Genomic DNA, 20060 nt, shown 5'->3' with positions numbered 1-20060 from the left:
CTAGAATGCCTTGGAGTAAAGTGTTGTGCTTGGGGTGCCGCTGTTGTTCTGCTGAGCATCGGCTGGATGAAAGGCAGCCTGCGCCTCAGGAAGGCACTCCGAGTTTTGAGATGTATGTAAAGCACGGTATTGGCCCCATTATGTTTCGGTCATTGTGGCACAAGTATACGAGGGACAATATTGAGCTTCAGTGGCCACTGGAAGGTACCTTTGATGTACAAAAATTGAATTATTTACAGGGCAAATTATTTTCTCGAAGAAGTAGGAAGACGATGGTTGATACTTTGCAGGTATGACAGAAGAAAGTTAAATAGGGGCATATAAAGGCCAAGAAGGAGTCTAGGAAGAAGGCAATGCAAACAGTGGTTCAGAAAGCTGTAGCTTATGAGAAGGAACAAACTGAAAAGGGTATTGAGGGCCTCATTCACAGAACTAACTTAAGACAAAATGTTATATTCTGGTCTTCTCCTTCTCTGCTGCTCAGCCTGTGTGTGTGATGTCATTAGAATGTTCGTGTATGCATGCTTTAAATGTGTGGTCAGTTTGAGTGAGTGGGGCTGAGCAGCTGGATGCTGCTCCCGGTGGGGCCTTCCTTACTACCAACTATGTCTAATAAACCAACTTAAGAATACCTACTATTATTGGATTTACTTATTTTACAATGTACTTTTAACATTGTAACAACCACCATCCCCCATCACAAACCAAAACCCTGAATATCACAAAACATGCCAGTTGGCCAGACTGTCACGAAAAGCAATAAACAGGAAAACAAACTAGATACAATTGCATCCCAATAGAATAACAAAGATAGGAACAGCAGTTCTAAGCAAAGCAACACACTTAAAATAAAACACACAGCACAAGGTGCTAACTCCTAGTGCATGGGGTACATGACACCCCAACTTAATGTACTCAAATTACAACACTCCGCACAAGGTACATGACTCCCCAGCGGCTCTCTGTATAACTGAACACCTCTAACTGAATAGAGCACTTACGTGGGTCAACAATATAAAACATGAATGAACAGAGAATGAACAGAACTGAGGACTCTGCAGCCTCCATATAATTTAACCTGAAATAGATGGAGCACCTCAATCAATGAGCACCTATGTGGCTCCGCAAAAGATACACACTAAAAATCCCAAACCGGAAAACTACTCTTCAGAAAATTCACACTGGAATTGAACACCTCAACATTTTGAGCACTAAAAGTGGTTCAATACAATAGAAGAAACATGTAACCCCTGCACAACTCCTCACAGAAAAATGTGAACTCCTCTATTAGAATAGAGCACTAAGAAAAGTGGTTCATCAAAAACATACAGCAAAATTAATCTCAACACCTACCAATAGGTGTTCCAAAACATATAGCAGAATCACACGCTCCTACTAAGAATCACTAGAAATAATTTAAATTGAGCATCCCAACTCAAATAACGCACTCCTATGGCTCAACCAATTAAAGCCAATACTACAAAGAATGAACTCCTCAAATAAATTGAGCACAAATGTGGTTCATTACCATAAAATAAAACTAGCACTTCCACGACTTTGCATAGTAAAACATGACCACATTACTAGCACATTAACAAAGATCTCAGCTTATAAACAGTTCATGTAGTAACAGTAAATCAAATCAGTCTCTCTGAACATAGCATGTAAACAAGCGTAAATATATCATCACAAATACACATGTGATTAGCAAATAATTCAAAACACGAAACTAAAACAATAAAAGTAGTTACCGTTGTTACGATAAACAGCTCCACTTCTCCAGCAAGGCAGGTAAATGACATTCACAGAATTCAATCCAGAGTGTCTAAATCGAATGGATAATATTTTCATGTAGTCTTGCTATGATGAAAAATAGACACTAGATTACGCAAATTGAAAAGAATTGAAAAATGCAGTATGTAATGTTGGAAGTTTCCGATGAAAACAGCTCCGGTGAGGATCTGTGGAATCTCGGTCAAAATGTCAAATAAAACAGTACCTTCCACATGAAGAACGCTTGGAAACCAGCTCGATGAAACTGAGGAGACAGGAGCACAATGAAGGAAAGACTCAGTCAGTCATGCGCAATCTCGACGCTCCATGACGCTGACGTGACAGACAACAATGCTTAACCCTTCGTGACGCTGACGTGACCTGAGGAGAGGTGCGGTGTGTTCATAGGTGATGACGCGCTCCACAGAATCACCGATATCGTGGTGACATTCTTCTGCGTCATCACTCAACACCCAGCTGGCAAAGAGACAGGTCCTCAGCTGAACAAAACGACCGTTGGAGAAGACGGTGAGTAAAACAAAGTATCTTACATACGGCAACAGAGTGCAGGGTCAAAACTCCCACTAAACCAGTAGTCAGCACTCCGGGGCTCGATGTTGACCCCCGATAACAGCAATTAACATATACAATCTTTTCCGCCTCACAGAAGGTGCTGAAAGGTTCATACCTTCCAATTTAACATCGGGGCCCAATCTTTGCCCCTGACAAAATAAATAGACACTTTAAACTGGGACCCGATGACAACATAGCACAAAAGGCATTAAAGGTTTCCACTGCTTCACGCTGACGCTCAGTCTTAACTTTGAAATTCCGACGGCCTCGTTAATAAATCTGCTATTTTAAAACTCAATAAGCCACACAAAGTCCAACGCTTGAAACATACCTTTATGGATGTTTTCAGTAGGCTGTCAGATGTAACATGACACCGGTGGGGCATCAAAAGCGTTGCTTGTCTTCTTTTAAAAGCTTTACTTCTCATCTTTGTAGTTCCATGTTTCAAATGTAGTTCCTGCACACGTAGTTCTTTCTCCCTCGTCGCCATTGATACAATGTTAAAAGTACATTGTAAAATAAGTAAATCCAATAATAGTAGGTATTCTTAAGTTGGTTTATTAGACATAGTTGGTAGTAAGGAAGGCCCCACCGGGAGCAGCAACCAGCTGCTCAGCCCCACTCACTCAAACTGACCACACATTCAAAGCATGCATACACAAACATTCTAATGACATCACACACACAGGCTGAGCAGCAGAGAAGGAGAGGACCAGAATATAACACAAAATTCTAAACTTATTACCATTTTCGTATTCACAGAAGGCACTTACTCAGTTTGGTATTCACAGAAGGCACTTACTCATTTCAGTATTCACAGAAGTTAGGAGTCCTAAATTAAAATACCTTCTGTGAATACCGAAAGACTTAAAGTTAGGATTTTTCTCAGTTTAGGAGTAGTAAAGTTAGGACTCCTAACTTTAGGACTCCTAAATGACTTCTGTGAATACCGAACGTTTTAAAGTTAGGATTTCTCTCAGTTTAGGAGTAGTAAATTTAGCACTCCTAACTTTAGGACTCCTAAATGCCTTCTGTGAATATCGAAATTCCTAAAATCAGGATTTTTCTCAGTTTAGGAGTAGTAAAGTTAGGACTCCTAACTTTAGGACTCGTAAATGCCTTCTGTGTATACAGAAAGTCTTAAAGATAGGATTTTTCTCACTTTAGGAGTCCTAAAGTTAGGAGTCCTCACTTTACTACTCCTAAACTGAGAAAAATCCTAACTTTAAGACCTTCGGTATTCACATAAGGTATTTAGGAGTCCTAAAGTTAGGAGTCCTAACTTCTATGAATTCTAAAATGAGTAAGTGCCTTTTGTGAATGCCAAAATGTGTAAGTGCCTTCTGTGAATACCAAAATGGTAGTAAGTTTAGGATTTTGTCTTAAGTTAGTTCTGTGAATTGGCCCTGAGTGTTCAGATAGGAAGTTTCGATGGTAATGAACCAAGTAGTATTTTGTTCGAGAAGATGAAGATCCTTTTGTGGAGGATCTGTTGGACACTCATCCCCCACCTCCCTATGCCCCCGCAGAGAATATATCCTGTTGTTCCATCGCCTCAGTCCTCCATTGCCCCACCGCCTCCTTCTGGTCTTACTGCCAATTTAACTGCTTTGGCTCCAGCACTATCTGTCCCCCCTCCAGTTTCATAGCATGCAAGTGTGGTGACTGCAGGCACCACCGCAGTGTCTGCTGCTTCCCCTCATGTTTCCCCTCTTCCCTTACAACAACCACACAGTCATTGGTGACATTGTCACCTGCGTCCGTATCTCTTGTGCCTGTCCCAGGCATTTCATTTGTGGTGTTGGGTAGTGTTGGGGCACCAGTGCGAGGGTCAGATGCAGGGGATTGGGCGGCGGCACAGGAACGAATAGGGCGGGGATTGATGTGGTCCCATGTGGGTGAAGAGGAGAAGAAAATGGTTGCAAATCGGGTAGCACACTGGGTTCGGAATGCGATTTATAATGTGGAAGATATATGGAGCGTGATGAAAGATTTTGATCTGTTTGTACAACAGCATGCTCTTCGGCATATGTCGGCTACATTGATTGGTGTGTGGGAACAGTGTATTGGAGGCACAGCTCCTTAAGTTATTTATGATATTCAAGATTGTATATATGCGTGGCGTGGCTTGGTAAGCCAACATGGTGGACGTGTGCTAAGCTGGCTCTGTCCAGCCCGACTTATATCCGACATTTATCCTGACATCATGGGAAGATTGACGCCGGGAAATACACTCCCATGATGCAGCTCCAGCTCCTCTATCCCCTGCTGCAATTTGGATATTGGGGGCGCTGAGAGGTGGCCAATGCGGAGGGGAGTCCTGGCTGAGTAGAAAAGGCCCGGTGCGCCGCATGCTGTGTTGCGGTCCCCGATTGGAACCAAGAGGGGAGTTTGCCCTGACCAGAGGGCGTGCCTGGCTGCGGTGTGCAGATCACCTTGACGGAGGAGGCCAGCCGACGTCCTGATCGGAGGGGGGCCGTGGCACAGCTCTGTGGTGTGGCTAGAGAGTCTCCAGGCGAGGGCTGCGGGGATCCGGCGGCCGAATCGGGCAGCGGAGTAAGGCGGTGCTGTTTCGGCAGGCACAGTGGTTTGGGGCAGGCCCCCTTGACGGAGGTGATGAGGCTTGAGACTGGAGGCACAAGATGATAGGGGCAGCTGGCCCAATCCACGTGGTACCCCCTTTACTTTGGTGCCATATGGGGGATCGACGGCACAGTCGGGCCGCGCTGGGGGCTGCCGGGGAACCTGTAGGCTGCCTTGCCCTCCCGTTGGTGGTGCCCAGTGCCTCCGGTAGTTGTGGTGTGGTGGCGGCAATTGGGAGAGGTCCCCCGCCCTGTGTTGGGGATCAGCGGCACTGTTGGGCTGCGTGGGGGCCACAGTGGGACTGCTGGGCTGCCCCTCCCCGTCCTGGCATTCATCGGGCCACGGGGGGCTCCCACACACCGGGATGCTGGTCTCCCTCACCCGCATTATTTATCACTGTGGGGGTTTGAGGGTGCAGTCGGGCGGCACTCAGGGCGATTGCAGGTATCCTCGGCCGCCTCCTCCCCTGTGGTTGACCCGCTGGGTCCATCAAGACATTGCAATTGAGGCCGAGACAGGGCGCGGTGCCTTTTGGGGCCATGGCAAAGAGTGGCGTGTGGGGGGGAGATCGGCAGCGCAGTTGGCCCGCGGGGCCAGGGGTAGTGACAGCTTCTCCTGCCACGTCCGGCCGCCCCCTCCTGGTGGTGTTCTGCGTCTCCTGTGACTGTGGCACAGTGGTGGTGACTAGTGCCCCCCCAATCTGGCTCCGGGGTGGGATCAGGGGCACGGTCGGGATGCGCGGGCTACAGTGGGATCCTTAGGCTGCTCTGCCCTTATCACTGGAATTAATTGGGGCCTAGGGACTCCTGCCTATTGGAGTGTCGTCCTCCTCCATCCCGCTAGGGGCTGCTGCGGGGGATTGGCGGTACAGTCGGGCTGCGTTGGGAGCCATCAATGGTTCCACTGGGCACACAGAGACCTGGGTTTGGTGGCCGGGGGAGGAATTTGCTGTTGTGTGTGAGTGGGGGAGCTAGGCGGTATTCTCGAGCCGCAAGGCAAGGTGAGGCGACTGCTTCTGCTGCCCACATCAGGCCTGGACGAGTGTTTCTATTGGCGGTCACTGGCTCGGACCACGGGAGAGTGCCCTAGGCAGTGGGGGGCTTGCAGCGGCCAGAGTGTGGAGCGTCTGACACAGTGGTTGAATTGGTGAGGCCTGCCTTTCTGTGACACTGCTGTACCGGAGGCCAGTGTGGCGTGACCAGATGGGACAGGATCCCTGGGGCGGCCTGGGGGTAGGGTCATCTTATTGGCTGGAGTACAATTGGCGGCTGGGTCGGACTGTAGGATCTGACGCTATCTGTGTGTGGGCATCGCTTGATTGGATTGTGGTCGGCCCGGGAGGCTCGTGCCGTGGCCATGACCAGAGACAAGGGAGGGAGCGGAAAGACCAAACAGGGGACTATCGACAAGTTTACCGGCCCGGGAGCGGTAGCTGGAGCATCTGGGAACTAATCAGGAGCGGTGCCGGACAATGCGGCCCTCATGGCAGCTATCACCCAGTTTAGGGACAAGTTGGATGCAAAAATAGCAGCGGTGGGTTCGGACGTAATGCTGCTGCGGCAGGACCTGAAGAACGCAGTGGTTCGCATTGCAGAAACCGAGTCCCGCATATCAGGGGTGGAGGATGACGTGATAGAGCTGAAGCGGAAGGTGGGAGCAATGGAGACCACCCAAAAGGGCCTCACGCTCAGAGCGGAAGATGCGGAAGGACGGGTCCGACGCAACAACCTCTGATTTGTTGGGTTTCCGGAGGAATGCAAAGAGGGAAACATGGAACGCTTTCTACCACCTGGCTGGAGGACTGGCTCCCCCCGAGGCTCTGTCCAAATGTTTTGTGGTGGAATGGGCTCATAGGGTGCTTATGCAGAAACCCCCGGTTGGAGCCCACTCACAGCCGGTAATCGCCAAACTCCTGAACTATCTGGACAGGGACGCCATCCTAAAACAGGCCCGAGCTAAAGAACTCTTGCTTTACAACAATGCTCGTATACTTAAATTCCCTGATTACACGCGGCAGGTCCAGCAGCAGAGTCAATCTTTTATGGCAGCCAAGGCCCGTTTGCGGGAGCTCAAGCTTCCCTATGTCTTGCTTTTTCCGGCCTGCCTCTGAGTGGTCTTTCGGTCCCGCACTCATTTCTTCGATACTCCGGAAAAAAGTCTTTAAGTGGACGGATGAGACTGTTCAAGTGCGACCCCACACGTTGCCTGGCAAAGAGTCGGACTCGTCCCTAAGCAATGCGACCCGGGGGACCCTCGTGGCCTGCGGCAGAGGGGCAACAGAAGGTCATGATCAAGGCGGCGCTCGCTGTCCTGTAGCGCCTCTTCCCGGGGGAGGGGTGTGACCATGGGGAGTCAAGCACTGGAACCATAAGGGATGCTGGAGAAGTGCTACAGACTTACATTTACTGACTTCCAGGATGTTCTGAACTGGGCTTGTCTTCTTGTCAGGTTGAGCTGGCAGGAGCCCAGCTAGGGAGTCATGGACTGTGAGTTGGGGATCCATTGGTTGGGGCAGGGCTCATCCTCCTGTTGGGGGACGGGGACTAGACCTGCCGAGACAGATACTGCAGTGTTTTTGAGGTATAGGGAGGTGGTTTGTTGGGTGGGGATTGTTCTTGTTTACAGGTCGCACTTACACTGCAGGTTCGCCACCGAATGCACACACGCCACCGAGGCTCAGTACTTGTGTTGAATTACAATGCCACCTCTTATGCCTAGCATTCCTGATTGTGGGCGGGGGATGCAGTGCAGCCTCCGTGTTCTGAGCTGGAATGTCCGTGGGGCTCTGGACAAGATCAAGTGGGGGGCCATACTTCACCATGCAAAGAGGGTAAAGGCTGATATCCTCCTGCTACAGGAGACACATCTTATGGGCACAAAGGTCCTTTAACTATAGCGCTGTGAGTTTCAGCAGGTTTACCACCCTGGTTTCACAAGGGGGTCGCGAGGTGTGGCTATTTTAATACATTGTAGAGTCCCCTATACATTTGAGCAGTAGTGGACCGACATACAAGGGTGCTACTTGTTTCTCCGGGGTAGGGTTGGGGAGGATTCTTTGATTTTGGGCAGTGTCAATGCCCCCCCCCCCATTGCATTGGAACCTGATTGAGAGGCTGCAATCCCTGTGGGCTGATATGCCAGACGTATTGTCCGTGGTGGGCGGGGACTGGAACTATGTCATGACACAGGCATGGATAGGTCCGGGGTTGGCCATAGGAGTGGTCCCCGGTGTTTATAGAGCTAAGCAGGGGTAGACAACTGTTTCGGTGGCGCATGGCGGTATGACACCTTCAGAACGCGGAATACACGGCGCATATGGGTGAAACTATTGCCCAGTATTTCTCGGCCAATGTGGACTCCGTTTCTGGTGCGGCCAAATTGTGGGAGGCACTGAAGCCTACTCTGCGAGGAGTGAATATCTCCTGGTGTGCGGTGGCCCGCAGGAAGCGCAGGGAGGACCTGACTCGTGCTGAGGCGAAAGTAGAGACGCTTGAGCGACAGAATTGTAAAATAGGGAGTGACCTAGGGGTGCGGCAGTTAATATTGGCCCAACAGGAGTGTGCTGCGCTGCTGACAGACGAGGCTCTTCAAGTCTGGCAGGCGACTCGCAGTAGAGTGTACCAATGGGGGGACAAGTCAAGCAAGATGCTGCATCACCTTTGTCAAGGCATGATTCACTCTCAGGCCCTGCCGGGAATCTTGGACCAGGTGAGGACCCCGATCACGGACCCTCCAGCCATTGCGGATAGTTTTGCCATTTACTATGCTGATCTCTATGCCCCCCGGGAATGTGTGTCAGCTGATGTGATAGATAAATTCATCACTGATTTGCCACTCAAACAGCTGCCAGACGTGCGGACCAGGGAGCCTGGGAAAACTTAACTCTGGGAAAGTGCCCTTTACCCAATGGGTTTCCAAGGTAGTTTTTTCGCCTGTATAATGTGCAGTTGGCCCAACACTATCGGGCAGTAGTGGAGGAGACCCAGGAGGTGGCTGAGCTTCCCCCGGACTAGAGACATGCACAGGTGGTGGTGATTCACAAGCCCGGGCGCCACCCGGAACAGCATGCCTCCATCGTATTTCCCTCCTAAATGTGGCGCTGGCCAATCGCCTACTGCCCCATAACACAACGCTCATGCATCCCGATCAGGCGGGGTTTATGCCCCAGCGGGCAACCCAAAACAACATTAGGAGGGCTCAGGTGGCGGTTGCGGCGATCCAACAAATTGGGGAGCCGGCGGTACTACTCTTGGCAGACATTTGACTCCTTGAGCTGGGTCTAGCTGTTCACCCTGCTCCATAGACTTAACTTGGGTCCGCTCTTCCTCTCCTAGGTGAAACTCCTTTATACGGGGCTTACGCCGTCATTGCGGGTCGCCGTGCTACCTCCTCCACCTTCCCCATTCAGAGGGGCGAGCGGCAGGGGTGCCCTCTGTCCCCATATCTCTTTGCCTTGGCCATGGCGTGGTTGTGCATAGACACCCAGGTACAGGGATTTGAGTGGGCCACCGGCCTGTCCGATAGAATTGCGCTGTATGCAGACAACGTCCTTTTTTCCTGATGGCGATTGACAGGACAGGGCCACGGCTTTTGCAAATCATGCAAAATTTCGGGGAGACTTCGGGTCTGTACATGAATCCCCACAAGTCCACTCTGTGGACGTTGGGAGGTCAGACGAGGGTGGGCGCGTGGGTGGGCGCGTGGCCATCCGCGTCCAATCGGGTGCGGGCAGTTTGAAATATCTGGGGGTAGTGCTCTCCGATATACCGGCCATTGCATGGGAGCGTAACCTAGCGCCGGTATGGGAGCGGGTTCGCACTGACAATAAGTCCTAGTCACATATGCCCCTGACACTATACAGTAGATCGGCCATCTTCAAAATGGTAGCACTCCCCCGACTTCTTCACCAGCTGCAGAACCACCCGTAGCCGATCCAGCTTAAATGATTCCGGTTGGTGAATTCTGTGCTGGGGCAATTTTTGTGGGAGGGGGAAGGTGCACGTGGCTATACACACGTGCTTTTTATCCACTTGTTGCGGAGGGCTGGCTTCTCCGGACATTCTCTCATATTACCAGGCCTCACACCTGCTGGTCCTCAATGAGTGGTGGTACGGCGATAGCAGGGACCCGGTGTATGTACTGGAACGCTGCCTGATGGCACATCACTCACTACACACGCTGCTGTACTCGGCGTGGCTCCGTAGCATGTTGCCATCTGCCACACAGGTAGTGTTCATGGTCTGGAGGCAGGCATTGCGGCGTATGGGCTGGTGGAATTTTCTGATCCTGGAGACCCCACTATGGAACAATGGGTGACTGCCTCAATTGGTGGCCCTGCCGTGGTTACGGGGATGGGATGCCATAGGCATCTCCACTCTGTGCGATGTCCTGAGGGACACAACACTCAAATCCTTCCGGAATCTACAGGAGGAGTTTCATATGCCCCGGACACAATTTTATTAATATTTACAGCTACGTCATGCACTGTCCCCTAGCCTACAGGGCCTGGAGTCGATACCCGAATGTAGCCACATCGAGGCAAAAGTTTTTATGGGGGATTTGCAGATCAAGAAGATCTCTCGCATTTATCGGTCCTTGGTTACGCACTTCTTCCCTACACTCCAGAAACTCCGGGGGGACTCGGAGGCAGATGTGGGCGGGCTGGTGGAGGAGGTCTGGACAGAGGCCCTGGCAGCACCGCGGGGGGCAGCCATAACAGCACGGCTCCGCCTGGTCCAGTTTAAATACCTCCATACGGTCTATTATACTAGGGCAGGTCTGTGGCGGGCGGGGATGATTGCGTCCCCAGAGTGTCTCCGCTGTAGTCAGGGGGAGGGCACATTTCACAGTAAATGTCTCTCAATGTCCATCTCGAGGGCACTATTTTGGGTTTTAAGAGTCTCGATGTCCCTGTAATGTCGTTGTGAGGCCCCAGTGAGCAGGGTGACTTCCTCTTCCAAAATGCCAGTCCGCTTACAAACATCATCCAATTTGGCCTCTAGATTAGAGTACTGCTCATGGAGACTTTTCTGATTGGCCTCCGATATTTCAAATTTAGACAGTAGATCACCTCTCAGGTTATGCAAGAGTAACTCCACCTGTGAGAGGCCTCCATCTAGGGCAGCCAATACTGTCTCATTACCTCTGTCACTCTTGGCTAACTCGGTTGGTGCGGCTTCAGCTGCCACCACAGGAATGGATACACCATGAGCCCCTTGTGATGGACCTTGATAGCTAGGTGTATTTTCTTCTAGCGGCGTCTGCTTGTCTGTTTCTGGATCATCTGCTAAGACCGTATACCTATTCCTCAAGGTCACCGGCTGAAGCACTGTGTCCTGAGCAGCTGACCGCTCTTCGAGAAGGGGAATAGTGGGGGTAGTGGTAGAGGAGAGAGGGGGAGACTTAGGATCCGCCACCTTTTCCATAATTCTAAAATATGATTTTAAAGAAGGTGTGGGTTTTGGTTGAGAAAGACAAGTTTTTGGCAGTCTCCGCTTTTTAATCTCCCCTGATCTAAAATTTTTATCCCTTTTCTCTTTCCTCTTCCCTTTAGGGGTAAGTGGTGCAACCTCCGACCCTGCTGGGGTGCCCAGGTCAGTAAGCCCAGATTTCTGTAGTTCTAAATATGACCTGAGTTGGTACCTACTTCTAGCAGGTAAGACAGGAACCGTGGAGGGTGCAGGCACCAGTGTCTCTTCTCTGTCTCCGCCACCCCTTCTCCCAAAATCTACCGGGTGAAGATGCCACTTATGATCTGAGCGGTATTTTCAATTGTGTGGTTGCAGAATTTTTTTTAGCTAAGTCCACCCCCCTGCGCTGTGCCAGGTTGGAAGAGGTGGGGCGACGCTAGCAGTGTCAGTGCCTGTACCAAGCACTTTAAAATCAAAACAGCCGGAATATTTGGCACCAATAACACGCGCTGTATCTACAATATATACAGCGCTTCCTGCGGCCCATGGGCGGCCGGTCAGCCCTCCCCTTACCGACCGTGTGGAGTTGTAGTTGTAGTTGTAGATACAATTGCGGGGTGAGTGGAGGCTGGTTCTAGCAAGTATCAATCTCCACCATAGGCTCGCCCGACTTCCTCGCTGAAATTGCCGCTTTTTTCGGTGCCTCTTACTGCTGCCAACGCTGCTGCTGCCGCTGCCTCCACCGATCCTACCTTCACCTTCGCCTCCGTACAAACCTGATCATACGCGGGGATAGGCACTGCGCCCATTAGGGACGTACGCTGCACACACCGCCTCTCTGCCTCCAGGTTCCCAAGCTCCCGCAGGGTCCTAACTCATGCTCTGTACCCCCATTCTATTATGACAGCTACCAGTACTTTTCCATAATAGGCGGGTCTATGTGGCTCTGCAACCTACACCTTATAACTTTATGCTTGTTTGAGTCGGTCCCTCATCAGCCATCACAGGAGGCTGGTCAGACTGAACTCCTCTGCAGTGTATCTTGTGAATAAACTAGTTTGCTTGTATTCTCTACTGCGTCATTGACTCTTCATTACTGTAAGGCTAGAGGAGGTTGAGAGTGACCCGGGTGACCCTAAGGGGTCACTTCCTTCAACTGGTGTCTTTGAAGTGGGAAAGACTTCAAAGAAGGGCTTTGAAGTGCACAGAGGTCCACCCTTCCTGCCCTGGTTCCACACTCAGGGATTAAGCAGTCCTTTGTGTGGGGACAGGGCACAGCCTATTCACGTGTAAGCGTGAGGCTGTGCCCTGCTCCTCCTTTCTATCCTCCCAGGAAGAACCATCAAGTCACACCTAAGTTGCCTTTGTGTGTGACTGTCTAGAGGGAATGCACAAAGTCCAGCTGTCACACATCCCAGATGTGTATTGACAGGCAGGGTGCAGGCACAGGACTAAGAGCAAAAAAATACAATCTTTCTAAAAGTGGCATTTTAATGATAGTGGTGATAAAGCTGACTTTAGCAGTAAAGAGGATCTGTCATTACCATTCCAAAAGTATTAAACATAACTCAGCCACTCCGTCTCAATCAGGAATTACATCTTATTAAGTGTAATAAGGAATCCTCAAAGTGATTGTATGAGGGGTAGGCCTCACAGTGGTGAAAAACAAATGTGGGTGTTTTTTCACTACCAGGACATGCAAAACTTAAAAGTACATTGCCTACATTTTGATTACACAACACCCTGCCCTATGAGCTACCTAGGGCCTACTTTAGGGGTGACGTATATGTAGTGCAATGAAGGTTTAAGGCTTGGTAGGGGGTTTTAAATGCCAGGTCGGCATGGCAATGTAAATTGCACACACAGGCTCTGCAATGGCAGGCCTGAGGTTTGTTTAAAGGACTACTTAATAGGGACTTACAAAGAAAATTAAATATGCCAGTTGTGAATAGGTAAATCAAACCATGTTTAGAGACCTGAGAACAGGCACTTTAGTACTGGTTAGCAGTGGTAAAGCACACAGAGTCCTAATGCCAACAAAAATAATTCAGCAAAATTGGAGGCAAGCAGGCAAAGAGTTTGGGGGAAGACCACCCTATGGCTGGCAGGTATAACAATCGTCATCCTGTGTTACAGGCTGTCCACTTTATGGTGAAAGGATCCAATTTCTGCGTGTATCATTTTGACTTCTGTCATCAGATCCTCCATCTTGTCAGGCAGAAACCCCAACTGGTCACCCACCAATGAGTTTTCCCACAGAAAAGGTTACAATGAAATAACTGATGCTGTATTCACAGGTGCGGGTGCTGTTGCAGTGTTGTCACACTCAAAATATCAGTAAAAAAGAGTTGTCATGAGGACTTGCCCAAGACCATTGCAGCAAAAAGTGGCAAGGATTAAGGTAACACTCTTTTATGTGGACCGATATCTGCAGGAAGGCCTGCTCACTTCACCTTCAGCGAAGGGTCATTTAGAATTATTCCTCAGTTCACTTTATACCTGTGGCCAGGCAATGGGAATGAGACTCTCAGAAGGCTAATGAGGCCGGAAGGTGTTGTAGTGGGTTGAGTGGGGGAATGATGTAGACTCAAAAGACGCTCACCATAGGGGTGAAGGGCAATGGAATCTCTCATCTTGAGCACACCAAGATGATCTGTTGTGGATGGTTGTTCTGAGTTAACTAGGGTGGTGGGTGCAAATGTGCCCATCTAGCCCCCCAGTTAGGCAGCTGGTCATAGTTATCTTCTAGGAAACTGCTGGCAAGCACAAGGCCTTATAGGCACCAGAGTATTGATGTTACAGCAACAGCACTGCTACCATCCATGATGAGTGAGTTGTCCATTGAGGGGGATGGTGAGCAGTATGGAACATCACAGAGTGCAAGTGCTGGCCAGTCCCAATTACATTGGTCTGCGCATGTGCACCTGCCGGGGTCATTTAAATGTCCCATGCAGAGACTTGGCGGCCTCACCACCATGGTCTTGGTGCTATATGCTCCCCTGGATCTCCCGAACACAGTGTGCATTACAAATCCCTATCAGTATGCACGACAAAGGTGAGATGAATTTCCCTTCAAAGGACATAGCAGAGCACGCTAGGACAGGGCACCGCACTCACTTGCTGTCATTGAGACTTGTAATGCTGTATATCGGGAGGTCAGGCTGTCTCAGTCTCCCTTCATATTGCCTTATTGTATCCCATATCACCAGAGGATTGACGCACACCATCTGAGGGGGATGTAGGTGGCGGGAACTCCTTTAGGTCAGTAGAGCGCTATCTGAAATTGATCATCTGCCTCTGTGGCCTGACTACGCCACTCCAAGCAATGTCTTGCTCTCTGTAGGAATTCACAGTGTCTCAGGAGGCCCATGTAGGACCACCAATGCTAAAGTTGGTACCCAAGCCATGTTCTTTTCCAAACCAGGGCTTCTGAGGTGGGAGTCGTAGGTACTCCAAACATGTTTATACCCCATATGCTTGCATTATTTTTAGGGTGTAGGCTGCATTTGCTACCCATCTATAGTGCCCCTCTCCATATTCTACTCAACATCTACATCTGTTTAACACTAACATGATCGTAGGAAGAATGGGTGAGTTAGTGGGCAATGGCACCTCACGTATGTGATGTACCTACCCATACCTCATAATGTGACTTTCAACTAGAGCAATTTACTCTTCAGCTACACTGTCTTCTCTTTTTATTTTGCGAGTCGTTAACCTATTACCGACTCAAAAAATAGGGTTTGCAAGTCGCTATCAGGAAGAGGCATGCCAAGGGCGTCCCTTCGTAATAGCTAGTCACAGGGGGATGTACAATTTTTTTGCGATTGCATATGTGGTTGCAAAACAACACCTTCCTCTTTGTGAATGCATGCAAAAATATTTTTAAGAGCAGGCAGTGATCCCACGGACCACTGTCTGACTTAAAAAAATTAAAAGAAAATGTTTTATATTTTTCTTTTAGACGCATCACGTTTTCCTTTAAGGAAAATGGGTTGCATTTGAAAAAAAAGTTGCTTTATTTAACAAGCATTTGCAATGCAATAGGTCTCGCATTAGGAAAGTTTGACCTATTGGTATTGTAAATGACACATATTTTTTATTTATGTGTTGGTTTTGAAAATAGCCAAATTAATGGCTTTGTCATTTACAATGCCAATAGTTTTAACTTTCGCAAATGTGACACGTATACCATTTGTAATGCAATATGTGTTGTATTTACGTGACTTAGATGTATTGATATTACAAATAAAAATGGCTTTAATAATTAATACTTAAATAAAAGTTATTGTCATTTATAATGGCAATAGCTCAAACTTTTGTAAATAACTTTTGTGAAGATTATGTTCATTGTATTTTATTGCGACGAAAATCAAAGAACAGAAGTGAAATATTAACATCTTTTTGTTTCATTTGTAATAAAGCTTGAAACATTGAGAGAACATATTTGAACCAGTTGTTGTTGAAAGAATGCACAGATTGATGCTGTGGTGATGCGATAGATAGATCGAGTGAAGGCGATAGATAGAGTGAAGGCGATAAATAGATAGAGTGAGGGCGATAGGGCGATAGAGTGAGGGCGATAGAGTGAGGGCGATAGAGTGAGGGCGATAGATCAGGATGCAACACAGAAGGAGGGAGGGCATGTGGGAGGCAACACAGAGGGTGGATGGTAGGCAACACAGAGTGAGGGAGGGCAGTCAGTAGGCAACTCAGAAGGAGGGCAGAGGCAGCCCAAAGGGCGGGTAAACAGAATGCAATACAGAAGAAGGGCAGTCAACGTCAAGATGGATGTAGGAAGGGCGTTTGGAAGGAAACATGTTTCGGCAATAGGGAAGGAGCAAGGGTGGATGGGAGGCAACAGGGAGGGATGGTGGGTTGGAGCCAAAAGTGACAGATAGGCATCAGTGATGGAGGGTGGGTGGTTAGACAACAGGGAGGCAACACAGAAGGATAGCTGGCGGGTTGCAACACGGATTGCAACACAGTGGGTGAGTGGGTGGGATGCAACACAGAGGGTGGGTGGCCGGGATGTCAACACGGAGGGAGGGTTGCAACACAGAGGGTGAGTGGGTGTAATGCTCAACAGAGGGTGGGTATGGCAACACGGAGGGTTAGACAACACAGGGGGTTAGGCAACACGGAGGGTTAGGCAACACGGAGGGTTAGGCAACGCGGGGGTTAGGCAACGCGGGGGTTAGGCAACGCGGGAGTTAGGCAACGCGGGAGTTAGGCAACACGGAGGGTTAGGCAACACGGAGGGTTAGGCAACGCGGGGGTTAGGCAACACGGGGTTAGGCAACACGGAGGGTTAGGCAACACGGAGGGTTAGGCAACATGTAGGATGGGTGGGCCAGCGGTGAGCCCCACGGAGGGTGGGTGGGCAATCGGCTACACTAAGGGTGGGAGGTAACACGGGGAATGGGTGGGCGGGCGGCAGGCAACACTGACGGTGGTTGGGGGTTCGCTAGGCAACACGGAGGGTGGGTGGTAGGTAACACAGAGGGTGGGTGGGTGGTAGGCAACATTGGGTGGGTGGGCAATAGGCAACACATTGAGCAAGAGGCAACACATTGGGCAAGAGGCAACACGGAGGGTGGCTGGGTGAAAGGCAGAACAGAGAGTGGCTGGGTGGGCGAGAGGCAGCACGGAGGGTGGGTGGGCGGGAGGTAGCACGGAGGGTGGGTGGGTGTCGGGGCGGGTGTGAGGCAACACTGTTTAGGCGGGAGGCAACACGGAGGGAGGGTGGGCGGGAGGCAACATGGAGGGAGGGTGGGCGGCAGGCAACACGGTTTAGGCAGGAGGCAACACAGAGGGAGGGTGTGCGGGCGGGAGGCAACATGGACAGGCAACATGGAGGGAGGGTGGACAATCGTGTGAAAATAACCATGTTTCAGTAATATTCGCGGTGTATGTAGCAGCCTTGAGTTATTGAAATAAGATTAACAAAATAACCAACAGTAACAAGGTTATCAAAAGTTATAACTCAACTCAGATGTCGTATGTATAATGTAGCAACAATGCGCAGTTATTCTATTCACACTTTGCCTTTACCGCTAGCTGCTTTGCCATGAGCATAATTGTCTGCTAGTAGTTTTGGAACAGCGGTTAATTGTGCGGACCTTGGTAGATTAAAAGATCCGAACCAGCAGGAGATTCTGTTATTTTATTTGCCCGACACAAATTGTTTCTCGTCTGTTGGTATAGCGCAGTACTACTTAAAGCCTCAACCTATTTTCTTCCAAAGGGATTTTGAATTATCCATGTTTATAAAAAGCACACCAAGTACAAAAGCAAGTAGGAAGAAAACGTCCTTTTACGAGTAATCCAACGCATTGTTGCTCTGTGCACTGTGTCTTTTCCCAGCGAATAGAAGAAAGGTAACAAGAGTGCTAGACGCAGAGGTTCAAAAGGCGAATCGTGAAAAACAAAAGGCACAAAGGACCAATTAACATGATACATCAACAGGGCACTGAGTCTCTCTGACTTACGACTTTTATTTTGACAGAATGCATAGCGTTTTTCAAATGTTTAAGAAATGCGCCATTATCAAATTATTTTGGCTTTTATTGTACTGTTATCTAGTTAAACCAAAACACTAAGGTGGAGTATTTGCAATGTTTAAACGCTTTCAAAACAAAACACTCGGAGTCTGAATGCCAGTCAGGAGAGAGAGAGAGAGAGACACAGACAGACACACACAATATCTGAGAGGGTGAAAGGGGCTGGTATTTCAAAAGTTAGAATCGAAAATTGTTCTTGCCAAGTTAACAACATCAGTAATCACAGTTGTAACAACGCCCTTATTTGCCAACTTCATTGTGTGAACCTCCGGATGATGAAAGGCTGAGTCCGCTCAGGTAGTATGCAGAACTGTAACTTGCAGATTCGCACAGATCTCTTCGTGGAGTGTGCGCCCCGCTGAGATTTCTCACTAGTATCCTATTGTTAAAGGTATTCGGTGTGTTGAAGCTTCTCGGTGATAACAAGAAAAGCCTGGGAGTGAACTGAAACCAGTATGAATAGAAAGCGGATTTGAATCACGGCTTCCTCTGTTATTCAATGTGAGCGTCAGCAAAGAGTGTGTTGTTATCAGATTGATGGGACGGGTTTGATTGAAGTTTCTTTGTCATGCAAATGTCAGAGGGGTGATGGATGGGCTCAGATATGTGACAGGCTTCAGGAGGTCCTCTGCCATTGGCTCCTCGCCAGAGACACATGTCCTGGGTGCAGGGGACGAGGATTGAAGGCTCGCCGTCCATGGAATGGAACGTTCACAGCTCTGACAGTCTATCCAAAGGTCTCGGGGCAGGAGGAGTCTTCTCACACAGGTTGTCACTCCGCTGGCAGTGGCAGATGGACAATCCCAGGATGAACTCCTTTTTAGAGTATGTAATTTGTAGCCGTGGGACGAGCGCCTACTCGCCCAAGGGCTACCACCACCCGCTGGACCAGGGTGCCCCAGCCTTCCCGGCCTGCTCAGGTGCTGACACTTACAATGGAGATGGGCGCTTCATGGTGGGGGGCAGCGCAGCTATGTCCAGCCAGCTCCATCAACAGGGCTCAGCCTACCCATCGGGGGCTGGCCTGGCATACCCTGGCCAGGCGCCCGTGTACCCTTCTCAAAGCTGCGGCACGGGTTACGGGCACCAGTTTTACCTGAGCCAGGAGGGCGAGGGGATGTACTTCCAGCCCTCTGTATACCCCGCCAACACAGGATCCAGACTCGGCGGCCTGACAAACACCTACTACCCCTCCCCCGGGCCCGGCCTCTACCAGCAGCAGCACCCCTTTCTACAGGAGCAGCAGGGCTTCCTGCAGGGCACCTCCACTCACATGCCCACCACGCCTCTCGGAGACCCCGAACAGGCCTCCACCACGCACACCTTCGACTGGATGAAAGTGAAGAGAAATCCCCCAAAACCGGTAAGTGGCTTTGTTCACTATAGTTTATAGAGCTCTTTAGTGAGCAGCAATGCTTCAACCAGAAGAGCTGTCATCTATACAGTGCACTCACAGTGATCTCACGATCTGTCCAGTGCAGTCCCACAGATCTCACGTCGGAGAGGCCTGTGTGATCCGTGCAGTGGACTCACACAGTTTTCATGTTTAGGGGCTCGAGAGGCCTGTGTGATCTGTGTAGTCTCACAGATCTTTTGTTTGGGGGTTGTTGGTGTCTGCGTGATATGTAAGGTGTATTTTTTTTTAAACTTTGTTTATTGAAAGCAATTCAATTTCAAGTATCTTTATTTCGGTAACAATTTTTACCATAAAAGACGTTTAAAACATACATTTTAAAACTGTTGTTTTATAAAAGGTTATACAATGTAATGTAAGATATAAAATCATGCTTTTGCAAAGTCCTGTATTGCACTACCATGTCCTGGATACAGGGGGGTCAATTACCAGCCCTGAGGCATTTCCTTCTAGTAATCCAGATAGCGCCCAAGTATTTGGCCACCGCAAACACAATGTAGTCAGTCAGGTTGGTTTTCAAGACTCTAAAAGCAGCCTGGCAATTCACAAATCCCAAGTTTCTGCATAAGGGGGCAATCCATTGTTTGCGAATTTCTCGATAGGCAGGACAAAAGAAGAGAATGTGAAGTTCAGACTCATCGGAGGTTCTGCATGCTGGGCAAGTACTGATTACATCATTGTTCCATTTGCTTGTAAATGATCGGATAGGGAGGGACCCATGTCTCCACTGCAGGTAAAGTTTCC

General features: G+C 49.3%; 2 protein-coding genes across 2 annotated transcripts in view; both read left to right on the top strand.

Annotated features, from left to right (window-relative positions):
• LOC144772911 (uncharacterized) overlaps positions 1-20060 on the top strand; it is a 2519762-nt gene that overhangs the window by 2242132 nt on the left and 257570 nt on the right. The gene's annotated exons all lie outside the window — the stretch shown is intronic.
• On the top strand, positions 18600-19295 carry LOC144773144 (homeobox protein Hox-B1-like). Its single transcript, XM_078658001.1, has one exon. The coding sequence runs from the start codon at positions 18600-18602 to the stop codon at positions 19293-19295; it is 696 nt and encodes a 231-aa protein (XP_078514127.1).

Source organism: Lissotriton helveticus, chromosome 8 (assembly GCF_964261635.1).
Source record: "Lissotriton helveticus chromosome 8, aLisHel1.1, whole genome shotgun sequence".
Taxonomy (NCBI): domain Eukaryota; kingdom Metazoa; phylum Chordata; class Amphibia; order Caudata; family Salamandridae; genus Lissotriton; species Lissotriton helveticus.
Note: the sequence above shows the minus strand (reverse complement) of the source record. Positions and strands in the feature narration are given on the sequence as shown.

Coding starts and splice junctions, on each gene's coding strand:
- LOC144773144 (XM_078658001.1), top strand. CDS start 18,600: ATGGAATGGAACGTTCACAGCTCTGACAGTCTATCCAAAGGTCTCGGG.